The sequence below is a fragment of the Haemorhous mexicanus genome, chromosome 1 (assembly GCF_027477595.1).
Source record: "Haemorhous mexicanus isolate bHaeMex1 chromosome 1, bHaeMex1.pri, whole genome shotgun sequence".
Lineage (NCBI taxonomy): Eukaryota > Metazoa > Chordata > Aves > Passeriformes > Fringillidae > Haemorhous > Haemorhous mexicanus.
The window spans coordinates 152,735,136-152,748,349 of record NC_082341.1 but is presented as its reverse complement, the minus strand read 5'-3'; the positions used below and the strand labels follow the sequence as shown (position 1 = coordinate 152,748,349).

Here is a 13,214-nt window from a genome sequence, read left to right as displayed (position 1 = left end):
TACGGGAAAGTGGCCAGAATTTCAGCAGTAATTAGTTTAATGTTCATTTTGCTTTACCTGCAGTTCAGGACTGCAGTGATTTTTTTTTCCATTGAAATACTAAAATGGAAACTATATTGTCTAATTAAGACCTTATAAATGCAAAAAAAAATGTATAAATAATTCTACAAGGGTACTTATTCAAATTAAGATTATTTAATATAGTTCTGAAAGACAGGTGAGCACTTAAGCTTAAAATTCCTTAAACCTCTGTATGTGTTTTTCCAGCTGGTGTAATACAAGATGGTACTTCTACCGACAAAATTTACTTCACTTACATCTTCAGACACTTATGGGTATAATGCTGGTGCTCTTTAAGTTAAACAAGACCATATAAAGTGTATGAAGCTTTGGGATTTGTTGGTAAGAAAAAGGAAAAAATGTATTGAAAGCAGGAATATACTACCTGTGAAACATCTGCCCTCAGCTGGTTTGTTAGAAATTACTTCCTGTTATTTACGTTTACATGGGATGCAAATTCACTAAAAAATGCTTTCCAAATAGCAGTGTCTGTCCAGGAATGACCAATAGCAGTAGAGTAAGGATAAATCATGCAAACCTGCTACTGTGTAGAAGAAAACTTGTGTTGTTAACACAAAGCAACACTTATGGTTATTACATGGAGTCTTTCTTCCAGCTCCTCCAGTGTGATGCTAAATCCACTTTCTGTGTTTCTTAGGGAGAACCAGGAGAGAAGGGTCCTCCTGGAAAAGAAGTAAGTTAAATTCACAGTGGTTTCAATGTAAGACTGACGTCACAGGGAAAAAATCAGCAAGGGTATTACCAGGGTTGCAGCAAATTGGGTTTTTTTAATAGCATGATTTGGGTTGGAAGGGATCTTAAATATCATCTGTTTCCACCCACCCTGCCAGGGGAGGGACACTTTCCACTAGACCAGGTTGTTCAGAACCCCATTAAACCTGAGTTTGAACCATTCCAGAGATGGGACATTCACAGCTTCTCTGGACAACCTGTTCCAGTGCTTCACCATCCTCACAGTGAAAAATTTCTACCAGATATTACCCTCTCTGATTGTGAAGTCATTTACCTCTTGTCCTATAACTACAGTCCCCGACAAAGAAGTTTGTTTTTCTTATAAACCCCTTTTTAGGGGTTTATAAGAAGGGAAGGGACACAAAGGTTCCCCCAGAACCTTCTCTTCTTCAGGCTGAACAACCCCAGCCCTCTCAGCCTGAATCTACAGGAGAGGTGCTTCAGCCCTCTGGGCATCTTTGTGGCCTCATTTGAGCTTGCTCTAACAGGTTCATGGCCTTGCTTATATTCTGGCACCACAGCTGGACACAGCACTTCAGGTGGGGTGTCACCAAGGGGAGTGAAGGGAGAGAATCACTCTCCTCAACCTGCTTGTCATGTGGCTGGGGGGAGTTTGTTGTTTATCTGGGGTTTTTCTGGGGTTTTTTTGTGTTTTTGTTTTGTTTTGTTTTGTTTTGGTTTTTTGTTTTTGTTTTTGTTTATTTTTCCTTTAATTGTTGATAACTGAGAGCAAAAGAGAAAGCTCTCAGGAAACTGTGGGGTTATCATGGAAATAAATTTTCCTAGGGTCACAGGAATCATTACAAAGGCATGTCTTTCATTATTTACTCTTATTATGGATGGTTCTTTTATGCTTACCTTTATTTTGTTGCAGGGCACACCAGGGAAACAGGGTGCAATTGGCTCCAAAGGAGAGAGGGTAAGTTGGACAACATTACCAGTTATTTCATGATGATGAAATAAAGAGAGCTATTCTCAGTTAGGGCCTGGGGGCAGAGGGCATTCAAAAGCAAAGCCAGTGCTTCCCAATCTTCCAGGTCTCTCTTTAATCATTCTCCATCAGAACAATTTGTGATTCATTTGTAGTGCACCAGGTGTTGCACTCAGAAACTTTGCCAGCTCAGCCGTGAGTGTTTCTCTTTGTTTGGAAATCAGAAATTTGCTTCTTATTTTGTGGTGGTAATGTCCTTCTCTTCACTTAGGGCGACCCTGGCATCAAAGGTGAAAAAGGCCTTCAAGGAGAAAAGGGCCCTCCAGGTGATCCCGGGATACCTGGTCATAAGGGCCATCCGGGGCTGATGGGTCCCCACGGACCTCCAGGAGACACTGGGCAAGTTGGCCCTCCCGGTCCTCCAGGGCAGCCAGGATTTCCAGGACCAAGGGTAAGGTTGCCAGAGAAAGGCTTTGTATAGTAATTTTGCTGCCATAGGGATCAGAGAAGTGCCTCATAGTACATTGAGGATGACAGAAACTGGAGCAGGAGTGTGTTTTAACGGAGAGGCAGTGCTTTTAGCTCTTAATACCCATAAAGGGGAGCTCTAGCACATCTCTGGGAATCATGGAATCATAGAGTGGTTTGGGTTAGAAGAAACCTTGAAGAGCGTCTAGTTCCACTCCCCTGCCATTGATGGGGACACTTTTTACTAGTCCAGGTTGCTCCAAGCTGTGTCCAGCCTAGCCTCGGACACTTCCATGGATGGAAGTTGGAAAAGGCTTGTGTGGGTGTTGACTTGCACTTCAGGGGAGCTAAATAATCCAGATTCATAGTCAGTGTGGCCAGTTGCTGACACCTTTTACCCCTAAATGCCTAAATCGGGTCCTGTGATGTTGGCTGTGGCACTGGAGTGTAGAAAAAGATTCTTTCTATGAGGGCAATAATATGTAGCACTTCGTACAGAGGACTAACACCTTCCTTTGCTGCTGGTTGTTGCAACAAAAAAAATGCTGAGCAGTGGAAAGGTCACTGCTCTATTCCTGGAAGTCCTGTAGTCAGCTCATCAGAATTCATGAAATACTATTTTTGTTTAATATTCTCCCTCTTTCTTTTTTTCCTCTCCCCTGTTGGGAAACAATCTCACTACTGAGAATGCCTGAGGGTGGCTTATGTTGCAGAATGAGGAAAACTCCCAACAGCAGTGTAGCCACTGTGCCCATCCTGAAGATGAATTGGAGTTCATCTCCAAAGAGAATAAACAGAGAATAATTTCTGATGTAAAAACTGACTAAATTTTAGACAAAGTATTTCTTTGTGTTTGAAATCAAGTGATGATTATGGAAACTTAATTTAACTAATGGGGTTAAAACTTGAAAAGATAATTTGTAAGCCTTTAAAGTATGCTCCGCAATTATGTTTACTTAGTGGCATATACACTGAGAGCCATCAAAAATGCTTAGTACTTAATGATAAAATTGTTTCTTTTGTCACCAGTGACACATCTTTTTCTCATGTAAAATTTGTGTCAGGAAGGAGGCAGTAAATGAACCAGCTCTGTATTTATCAGCAATGCTATTGATTAAAATTGAAATGTCACTTAGCTATTTATTAAGATATCATTTTTTATTGAAGAATAATTTCTGATTCAGAACAGCTCACTAGGTTTTCATAAACATAGAGAACACAAACTGCATCCTTGTATGTTAAAAGAGTAAGTGTGAGGGAAAAGCAACACTTTTGCAAGCAGTTGATACACAAAAGAATGCAGTCTTTAGGTTGACCAGAAGTGTTTTCTAAACTGACAGAAATGCAAAGAATTATTTCATATCAAAGAAATGAAAAGTGTATTTCAAGTGGAACATCTCACTTTCTGATTTATAAAATAGTTGATCTTTCTGCTTGAAAATGATTTATTGTTTAAGCGTAGCTACAATTTTCTTTTGAGTTCTTGCAAAGGCAAGAGTCTGGCAACCCTAAAATCTGTTTTTTATTATTATTTACTTGGAAAGCCACAATCTAAAAAAATTCTTCCACCTCTCAAAAGTGCTTTCCTAATTTTTTTTAGTTTCATCATCCAGAGTTGTAGTTCACATTACTTTGAGTTTTTACAGCTATTGCAGCTGTACAACAGCAGCAGTACAAAGAGAAAGGATGAAAGATGCTGTGCCTTGGGAGCTGGGTAGGGGGCCAAGGCCAGACAGCCACATGCCCTGTCTCTGTTCAACAGCCTGAAATCAGACAAAGCCTTGTGCTGGTTTGGAAGAATAGGTATCATATGCATAAACTGGCTTCTGTTTCCTGAGATAAGGCCTGTTGGCAGGGGATACATCCAATATAAGTGTTTTCCGGAAGTCCAGATAGCCAGCATTAGAACCTTTGGGGCAGATGTACTCTCTGCAAGGAAACATGCCATGATGAAAAGGAACATAGTATCTCCACTGTGATCTGGTAGGGGAGAGATGTTTCCTCATGTGACTTCTACAGCTTCTACTATGAGTGCATAAGGAAGGAGATTTTCTTAAGGATGGTGATGGGAACAGTGCTGCAAATAGTGCCTTCAGACCAGGTTCCCTTCCTAAACCATTGACCCATGGTTTTCCAGAAGGCTGGAAACTGAGAATGCCTTTGACTCAGTCCTCACAGCTCATTCCTGGAAAGGCTGTCAGGCCAGGGTTTGGGCAAGGGCACTCTTGGCTGGCTTAGGAACTGTCAGGACGACTGTGACCAGAGAGTGGAGGGGAATGGAGCTGCATTGAGTCAGCATCCAGTCACTATTGGTGTCCCCTGTGCCCTGTCCTGTTCAGTGTCTGTCCTGCTGATGTGGGCAAGGGAATCGAGGGTACCTTCAGTAGTAAATTTGTGATGACACCAAAGTGGATGGAGTATCTGGAGGGTAGGAAGGCTCTGTTGGGGGGATGTAAACAAACTGGATGGATGGTGTAAGGCCAGTGGAATGAGGTTCAAGAAGAGCCAAGCCTGGGTTCTGCCCCTGTGTTCCCACAAGGCCCTGCAGTGCCCCAGGCTGGGGCCAGAGGGGCTGGAAGGCTGCCCAGTGGGAAAGGCCCTGGGGCTGACAGTGGCTAAACGAGAGCTTGCCAAGGAGGGCAGCAGTCTCCTGGCATGCTCTGACAGCATTGTGTGGCCAGCAGGACCAGGGTGGTGACTGTTCTGCTGTGCTGGGCGCAGGGGAGGCCACACCTTGAGTGCTGTGTGCAGATGTGTGACCTTTTAAGATGCCATTAGTGACAGATGCCAATGCACCAATAAGACCATCTACCAAAGTTAACAATGGGGATTTTATTTAACTATGAATGTAGGGTAGAGATATAGGAATAGGAAAGAGGAGGGTGAGATGGAAAGAACAGGAAAAGAGAGGGTAAGGGAGAGACAAAGCAGAAGACAATCTGAGACACTTGGCTCCAGCAGCGTCCTGTCAGTCTTTCCTCACACTGTGCTTCTCTGTTCTGGGGCTCCCAATTGTTTTTTTCGAGGTGTTGGTGTTCCAGGGTCAGCACCTTCCTCCATTCCATATTGGGGGTCTCAAGAGAGGCATTTTCCTATTTTCCATATGAAAGGAGAATGGACATGTCTTCCTTTGCCTTAAGTGCTGAGGCCCAAGCAGCCTCAGCATTAGGAGCATTTTGTGGCTGCTAATGCAGCCTGAGGGATGCAGCCCTAAATGCAGACTGCGCCTGGAGTCAGCTTCTGTGGGATTCTACAGGGCAGTGCTTGCATCCTTCCTCAGCCAGATCTCTTCAACCTTGATGCAGCCTTGCTGCTGGCTTGGAGGTAAGAGATTAGGGCTGGCAGCAGGACCTACCTTTGGAAAATTGTCACCTAAGGGTGAGCAGTCATCTTTGGTGACCATCCTGGTGCTGGAGCTGAGCTCACTCCTTAGGCTGCCCCCTGAGGCAGCTAAAGGAGAAAAGCCGGTGCAGAGCCCGCCGGGCCCTCTTGGCGATGGAGCGCCACAGCCGTGGGGGCAGGGGCTGCAGGACTGTGGCTATGCCAGCAGTGGTAGCAGGGACCTGGTGTACTAGGGACTGGGCAGGCACCGGGCAAGCCCCAGCCAGCATCCCAGCACCACAGGGCTTTTCCTGGGGAGGGGTGGCCTGGGCACATTCAGCCTCCATGCCTGCAGCATCGACCTCCTCTGTGGTATCGGCAGGCGAGGCACAAACCGCAGACATCTTTGAGTCTTCTGGCAGTGCCATGGGGAAAGGCTCACTGTGCCCCTCATCACAGGGATCGCTGTCCAGGGGAGAAGCTGCTGGCTCTGCTCCCTCCTCTTGCAGTGGGAGGGACAACTCGCTCTCTGGCTTGCTGTCCCCCTCTCCTTCACTGACTCTTTCAGGGAGCTCTTCTTCCTGCCACTCTGCCAGTAGCTGGTCTAGCCGAGTGTCCCTGGACGGCGCATCCTTGTTTTTAAAGAGAGACCACAGCTCTTCAAAGAGGTCGGGAGGCACAAGCTGTACATAGTTCTCGGTCTCTCCTGTGCAGTCTATGGTCCAACTGCAAAGGCTGTGCTGGACCGAGGGGCTTTCTGCATCCAAGGAGGAGAGGATGTTGTCCTCCAACTTCTCCAGCTCCTCTGCCTTGATATTCAGGAGATGATCTGAAGCATCTTCAGGCCGCGTGCACATCAGCTTGCCATGTGTGGTTTGCTTAGGCAGCTGATGAGTTCCCGTCCCCTCACAGGAACTTCCAAGTGAGGGAGAAGCTGAGAAGCGTGAGGTTTCCTCAGCCTCTGACATGGGGAAAAACTCATTGTGCCCCTCACCCCAGGGATCTTTGTCCAGGGCAGAAGTTGCTTCCTCTGACTCTTCGTCATTGAGAGGGGAAAGCGACGAACACTGTGGGTTGCTGTCCCTGTCTCTTTCAGTCTCTGTTTCTGGGAGTTCTTCTTCCTCCCACTTTTTCCCTGGCTCCTTGGAAGACATCTCCAAGCCCTGTGAGTTGTCAGAGACAGACTGCTACTCTGGCAACCAGGCAGGAGACAGGAGCTCAGAGGAGTTTCCAATGTCTCTGTTGGAGTCTTTGTTGAATTTGGGAGCTCTGTCCATCACCTGGGCCTCTGCATCTGCCTCTTGGCAGAGACTTGACTGCTCCTTAGTGCAGGTAGAGTTGGTGAACCTTTCTTCACGCTGGCATGGGGCAAGGCCTCTAAATTGGTCTCCATAGGTGTTGCCACCATGCTCTTCCTGCACCTCAGTGAGCTCCTCTGTCTCAATGTGCTCCAGGTGCTCCCAGGCAGTCTGGGTCCCTGTCCAGAGCAGCAGGCCACCCGCACATCGCAGGGGTGGCAGGCGATGGCCCTGCCTTGCTGCTGACCCTCGCCAGAGCCTTTCAGCTGAGCTGTCCTGGCAAGGTGTTTCCTGGGCCCCGTCAGCAGCCATAGTGCCCCATGTAGAAGGTGGCACTAGGTCTCGGTGGCTGCTACCTACATGGCCTGCGGACCGTGCTCTGCCTCTGGGAGAAGACCCAGAGGCTGCTGGGGCTGCTGGCAGAGGGGGCAGCTTGTTCTGTGCTGAGGCTGCTCTTGGCAGCTGAGGGCTGCGCTGCCATGGAGGTGTCACTGCCAATGGAGGGCCATGGAGAGGTGGCAAGTCTGACACAGACAATCTTGGTGTCCGTGTGACTGTGCCACTGAGGGGCACTGATTGCCCTCCCTCCTGGCTGTCCTCCTGTGTTCCATGTCCTGTGTGTGTCTGTCTAGGGAAGAGTCTATCCTGATGGAGGGGCAAGATGGTCACCCATGTGACCTCCACTGCTGCCTGCAACTGCCTCTGGGGCACCTGTGGGAAGCAAGGGGAGGCAAGAGATGGAGGCGGCTGTGTGGGCATGCTGTCCCTCCTCCTTCTCGCAAGCCAGGCCCTGTCCCCAAGATAGGTGCAGACCACAGCAGCCAGGCCAGGCTGGGTTTCCACCTGCGCTCGCTGAGCCATTCCTTCACCCTGGCCTTCCTGGCATCTGCTCCTCCCCAGAGCAAGGCCTGGAGCCAGGCCTGGCTGCCGCTCTCTGCCCCCAGGCCTCCCCCAGATCCCACTGCAGCCTTTCCCTCCATTCCCATCCCTCACCTGTTGCCACTTGGACAGCAGCAGCTGCCCCTCACATGACTGGCAGTGGGCGTTTGCCTCGTGTCTCTTGGACATCTTGGCCATGCTCTCACAAACGCTGGCCAAGATCACCCAGGAGAGCTGCTTTTACCTGAGGAGCTGCTGCCTCATGAGAGAACTGCTGCGTCCTCAGAGAGCTGCTCTCCTGAGAGTGACAATATGAGGAGTTTGGACCTACAAGAGCTCTCTGGGTCACAGCATGGACTCTTGTCAGAATGGCTTCTGGGCACAATAGAACCGTGGGTCACAAGTCCTGGTGGGCACGGCCACCCCTTGTCATGGAGAGACATGGAGACATCATTGGTCAGAAAGGCCTGCTTTAGGCCTTTGCCCTTCGACTTTTCCTATGCTTCTTCCTCTCCCAATGATCTACTGCTCTCCCTTTTCCCACCTTGTGTGTTCCTCTCCAAAACATCCCCAAAGAAGCACTTTGCTCTGCCAAACTGCTTTGCCCACCCAGCCCACCATGTGTTCCACCCCTTGGCCCCATCTCATGTAGAAATACAGTCAGGAAGGCAAATACCCCGTTAGCGCTTCATCTTGCCACTACTGTAAAAGACAAAAGTGTTTGTCTGCAAAGATTAGGCCAAGGCCAAGGAAAATCTCAGTTTTTACTTGCATTTGTGGCCAGAATACAACTATGAAGGATGAGGAAAAGGCTGGGCTAATGAATGCCTTCTTTGCCTCAGTCTTCAACAGACAGATACATTCTCCAGGGGACAAGCAGTCCCCTGAGCTGGCAGTGACCAGGAGCAGACCAGACCTCCAGAAATCCCAGAGGAAGTCATTAGTGACCTGCAGAACCACTGAGACACTGACAAGTCTGTGGAGCTGGCTGGGAGTCACCCCAGGGTGCGCAGGGAGCTGGCAGGAAAGCTCACTAAGCTGCTCTCCATCCTTTAATATCAGTTCTAGACAGACATGGGGTCCCACATACCTGGGGTTCCCAGTGTGACACACATGCCCATAAAGGCCACAGGGAGGATGCAGGGAGCTGCAGGCTTGTCAGCCTCATCTTGAGGCCCGGTAAGGTTCTGGAACAGGTCATCGGAGGGCTGGGGGGGAGGGCGTGAATCACACGGCCCAGAGAGGACAACCAAGGGATCAGACCCAGCCAGTGTGAGCTTAGGAAAGGCAGGTCCTGCCTGAGCAATGTGATGTCCTTTGAGGAGCAAGTGACCCTCCTCAGGGCTGACAGAAAAGCAGGGGATGGAGTCTCTCTGGACTTGAGCAAAGCTTTTGACTCCATCTCCCACAGCACAGTCCTGCAAAAGCTGTCAGCCCAGGGCTTGGGGAGGGGCACTCTTGGCTGACTTAACTGTCAGGATTTCTTTGTCCAGACAATGACTGGGAATGGAGCTGCAACGAGTTGGCATTTGGTCACTAGCAGTGTCCTCTGTGCCCTGTCCTGTTAAGAGTCCCAATAAGGCCCTGCAGTGCCCCAGGCTGGGAGCAGAGTGGCTGGAAATGTGCCCCATGGAAAAGTCCCTTTGGTTTCTGGCAGACATCAGCCGAATGTGAGTTGGCATATGTGCAGTTGGCATACGTCCAGGTGGACAAGGAGCAGGGTGGCCCCCTGGCCTTCTGTGTCTGCACTAGAGTGGCCAGCAGGACAAGGGAGGTGATTGTCCCTCTGTGCTGGGCACTAGGCAGGTCACACGTTATATTCTGTTTTCAGTTCTGGGCCCCTAAGTTCAGGAAGGACATTGAGGTTCTGGAGCAGTTCCAGAGAAGGGAAAAGAGATGGTGAAAAGTTTGGAGCCCAACTCCTGTGAAGACTGAGAGTGCTGGGGTTGTTCACCTTGGAGAAAGGAGAAAGGGAGGCTCAGGGGAGATTTTATTGCTCTGTAGGACATAGTCTCAAACTGTGTCAGGGAGGTTTATTTTGGACACTGTGAAGAATTTCTTCACAGAAGGGATAATTAGATACTGGAATGGGCTGCCCACAGAAGTGGTGGAGTCGCTGTCCCTTGAGGTGTTTAAGGAAAGATTGGACGTGTCACTCAGTGCCATGGTGTTCAGTCAAGGGCTGGACTTTATGATCTCAGAGGTCTCTTCCAGCCCATTTGATTCTGTGATTGAGTCCCTTTACATTCCTCTTTTAAGCAGACCCTGCGGCGCTGTGTGTGCTTTGGGTGATGACATGGCATCTGCTGAGCCCTTTATGGAGGTCTTAGTTTGCACATCATAGAACCACAGAGTGTTTTGGGTTGAAGGGACCTTAAAGAACATCTGCTTCCAACTGCCCACCTAGCACAGGCAGGGATGCCACCCACTAGGTGAGGTTGTTCCAAAGCCCACCCGACTTGCCTTGAACGCTTCTAGGCATGGGGCATCTGCAGTTTCTCAGGACCCATTCCAGTGCCTCGCCACCCTCACAGTAAAGAATTTCTTCCTAACATCTAATCTAAATCTTTTCTCTTTTAGTTTAAAATGGTTCCCCCTTGTCCTATAACTATCTGATTCCTTTACTGTGGTTATCTAATCTCATCACTGTGATTCTGACTCTTTAGGGAGAGCCCCCATCTCTAGAGACTTTGAGGAGACTCATCCAAGAGGAGTTATCCAAGCAGCTAGATGGTAAGTAATCAGTACCAGGAAGCCAGAAGATGGATCTGAGTGTATGAAAGGTGCTTTCCAGAGCTGTGCTGGAACCTAAACTTCTCCTCCTTAAAGAAGGTAGTATTGCAGCAAGTTTGCTTGGAAGATGTGTGAAATGAAATGTGCTTTACAGTTCCCCAGGCTTTGATTTTCCCAGCAATAGCACAGAAAGTAATCAGAGTAAATCATAAACTTTCTTTTGAGGTCCCAACTGGAGAAGAAATGTTCATGATTTTTGCCTATGACTTTTGATGCTTGTCAAAAGTATAAGAAGACGGGCTGGAGGGGATATGGGCTGCTGTTTCTCTCAAAGTATGAGAATTGCAGACCACTACTGATCTCATTGACAGTGAGATGCAGAGCTGTAGTCCTTCTCACACAGCTCTTGATGCAGCTGACACACAGCAGCAGGCATTTTGTTCCATGATAAAGATCACAGGTAAACGGGGTGATCATTTCACAGATTTTATTTACACACCCTCAGTCTTCAATATCCACACCAGTCTGGAAGCATTTAAGATCAATGAAGAGAAGACAGAACACTCTTCTCCCTCTGTTCTGTAGAATGTTTACGTCATATTGAGTGTTTTATGAGCTCTCAAGGTTGCTGTCATGGTGTAACTCCAGCCAGCAGCCAAGGCCCATGCACCACTCACTCCCTCCCCCACCAGCAGGATCAGGCAGAGAATCAGAGGAGTAAAAGCTGGAAAACTCATTGGTTGAGATGAAGACAGTTTAATAGCTAAAGCAGAAGCTGTATCCAGAAGCAAAACAAAGCAAGCAATTAACTCCCTGCTTCCCATTGGCAGGCAGGTGTTCTGCCATCTCCAGGAGAGCAGGGCCCCATCACAGGTAATGGTTACTTGGGAAGAAAAACACCATCACTGCAAATGTCCCTCCCTTCCTCCCCTCATTTTGCACACTGAGCTTGATGTCACATGGTCTGGAATATCTCTTTGGTCAGTTTGGGTCACCTCTTCTTCCCAACATGCCAAATTTCCTCCCCAATGTGGCCGTATAAAAAGGAGAAAAGGCCTTGGCTCTGTGTGGGCCCTGCTCAGCAATAACAAAAGCATCTCTGTATTATCAGCACAAATCCAAAACACAGCCCCATACCAGCCACCATGAAGAAAACTAACTCCACCCCAGCCAAAACCAGCATGATTCTTCAGGGTCTTAGCACTGAAATGGCAGGCAGTGTGTGTGCCTGTCTGGAACAGCCTGGAACAAGAAAAGCTTTCTCCCTACAGACCAACCATGTAGCATCTCTGCATCACAGAAGCAGTAGGAAAAGGCTCTCCTTTTCAGAGCAGCAGTGGTCCCAGTTTAAAAGGGATTCACCATCTGCACAACTAAAGGAAGGGACATTTCAGATTCTTGGAGGACAAGGAGCAGAGGATGAGAGAAAGGTTTACCATAAAGTATGGAATTTAGGAGAAATTTAAGGCTACTAAGAAATGAGATTTAAACAATTTAGAGAGGATCAGGAATTCATAATCATGGATTATGGGGGGAAAGAAAATGGGTGGCAGTGAAAAGTTGATCTGTGACAGTACTTGGGACTTTACTGGGCCCCTGGTTCTGGCTTTCCATCTCTTGGAGCATAGCCCTTCTAGTCTAACAAACCCATTTCCTCTCTTCACAGCAAAGCTACCCTACATCCTGGCTCAGATACAGCCTGCACAGGTAAAAGCATCCCATGGCAGACCAGGACCTCCTGGTCCTCCTGGGAAGGAAGGACTCCCAGGAAGAACTGGCCCTCCAGGAGAGCCTGGCCAGCCTGGACAGACTGGGTCTGAAGGGCCACCTGGACCAATTGGTCCCAAAGGTAAGTGAAACTTGGTGTGTTGGAGCAGTCCAATGAAAGGATGTGTCCACTCGACTTTGGCATCCACCTTTCCTTTTAGTAGCTTATAAATTGTCTTCAAAATGCAGGTGTTGGAAGTGACCTCAGTCTGTTGAACCAGAGGTGTTGAATATGACCAGCAATTGCTGGTATGTTGCACCTCTGGCCAGAACTAGAGTAGGGCAAGTCTTCATTCCCATTTAATGTCCTCTCTCAGAGGATTGGCCACAATTAGGAACTGTTTTTACCAAATACATTAGCTTCAGTGTGGATGGAAGACCTATACTAGTGCATAGTTCTGTAGACCACACTCATAAGTTCATATTTTTTCTTTCCCTCTCTACAGGAGAAAGAGGAGCAAAGGGTGATAAAGGAGACACTGGCATTGGTCAACGAGGGGAAATGGGTCCCCCAGGAATTCCAGGTGTGTTATTCAGAACACCCCACAACACAGATCACTTAGAACCGCCACCAGGACACAGGTCTCTGCTGTACTATAGAGATGATCAGGATGACATAAAAACAGCATATATGATTTCTGTAGGACGTGGCCCAAAGGAAAGAACTGTATCATTAACATCATATCCGGCCACCTTTATTTCCTCAGTCTGATGAATGAGTACAATGAACTATCTCAGTTACGGCTAAGTTAGCTGACCTTTGGGTCAAATCCAAAGTGAAGCTTTAAATATTAGATGCACTGTGAAGTGTTTTCTCTGTCCTTGGCAGAGTCTTCCTGTGACCAGTTTGAACCCAGAGGTCCAGGCAGCTTCAGATATTTTAAAAGGTCATATTGAACACCTGTGCCTTGGGGATACAGCTTCTGCTTTACTATTACTGACAAAGCAGCAGCAAATGCAGTTTGTCTGCAGTCTGAAATTAGGCACCATTGATAAGTTTTGCC

The 13,214-nt window shown here is 48.0% G+C and overlaps 1 protein-coding gene across 1 annotated transcript in view; it reads left to right on the top strand.

Moving 5' to 3' along the window:
• COL22A1 (collagen type XXII alpha 1 chain) overlaps nucleotides 1-13,214 on the top strand; it is a 221,117-nt gene that overhangs the window by 205,462 nt on the left and 2,441 nt on the right. Inside the window, exons 58-63 of the mRNA XM_059867554.1 lie at nucleotides 719-754; nucleotides 1,688-1,732; nucleotides 2,016-2,195; nucleotides 10,377-10,443; nucleotides 12,110-12,292; nucleotides 12,657-12,734. Of these exons, the coding sequence (XP_059723537.1) occupies nucleotides 719-754; nucleotides 1,688-1,732; nucleotides 2,016-2,195; nucleotides 10,377-10,443; nucleotides 12,110-12,292; nucleotides 12,657-12,734 (589 nt within the window). The remainder of the gene's footprint in view (nucleotides 1-718; nucleotides 755-1,687; nucleotides 1,733-2,015; nucleotides 2,196-10,376; nucleotides 10,444-12,109; nucleotides 12,293-12,656; nucleotides 12,735-13,214) is intronic.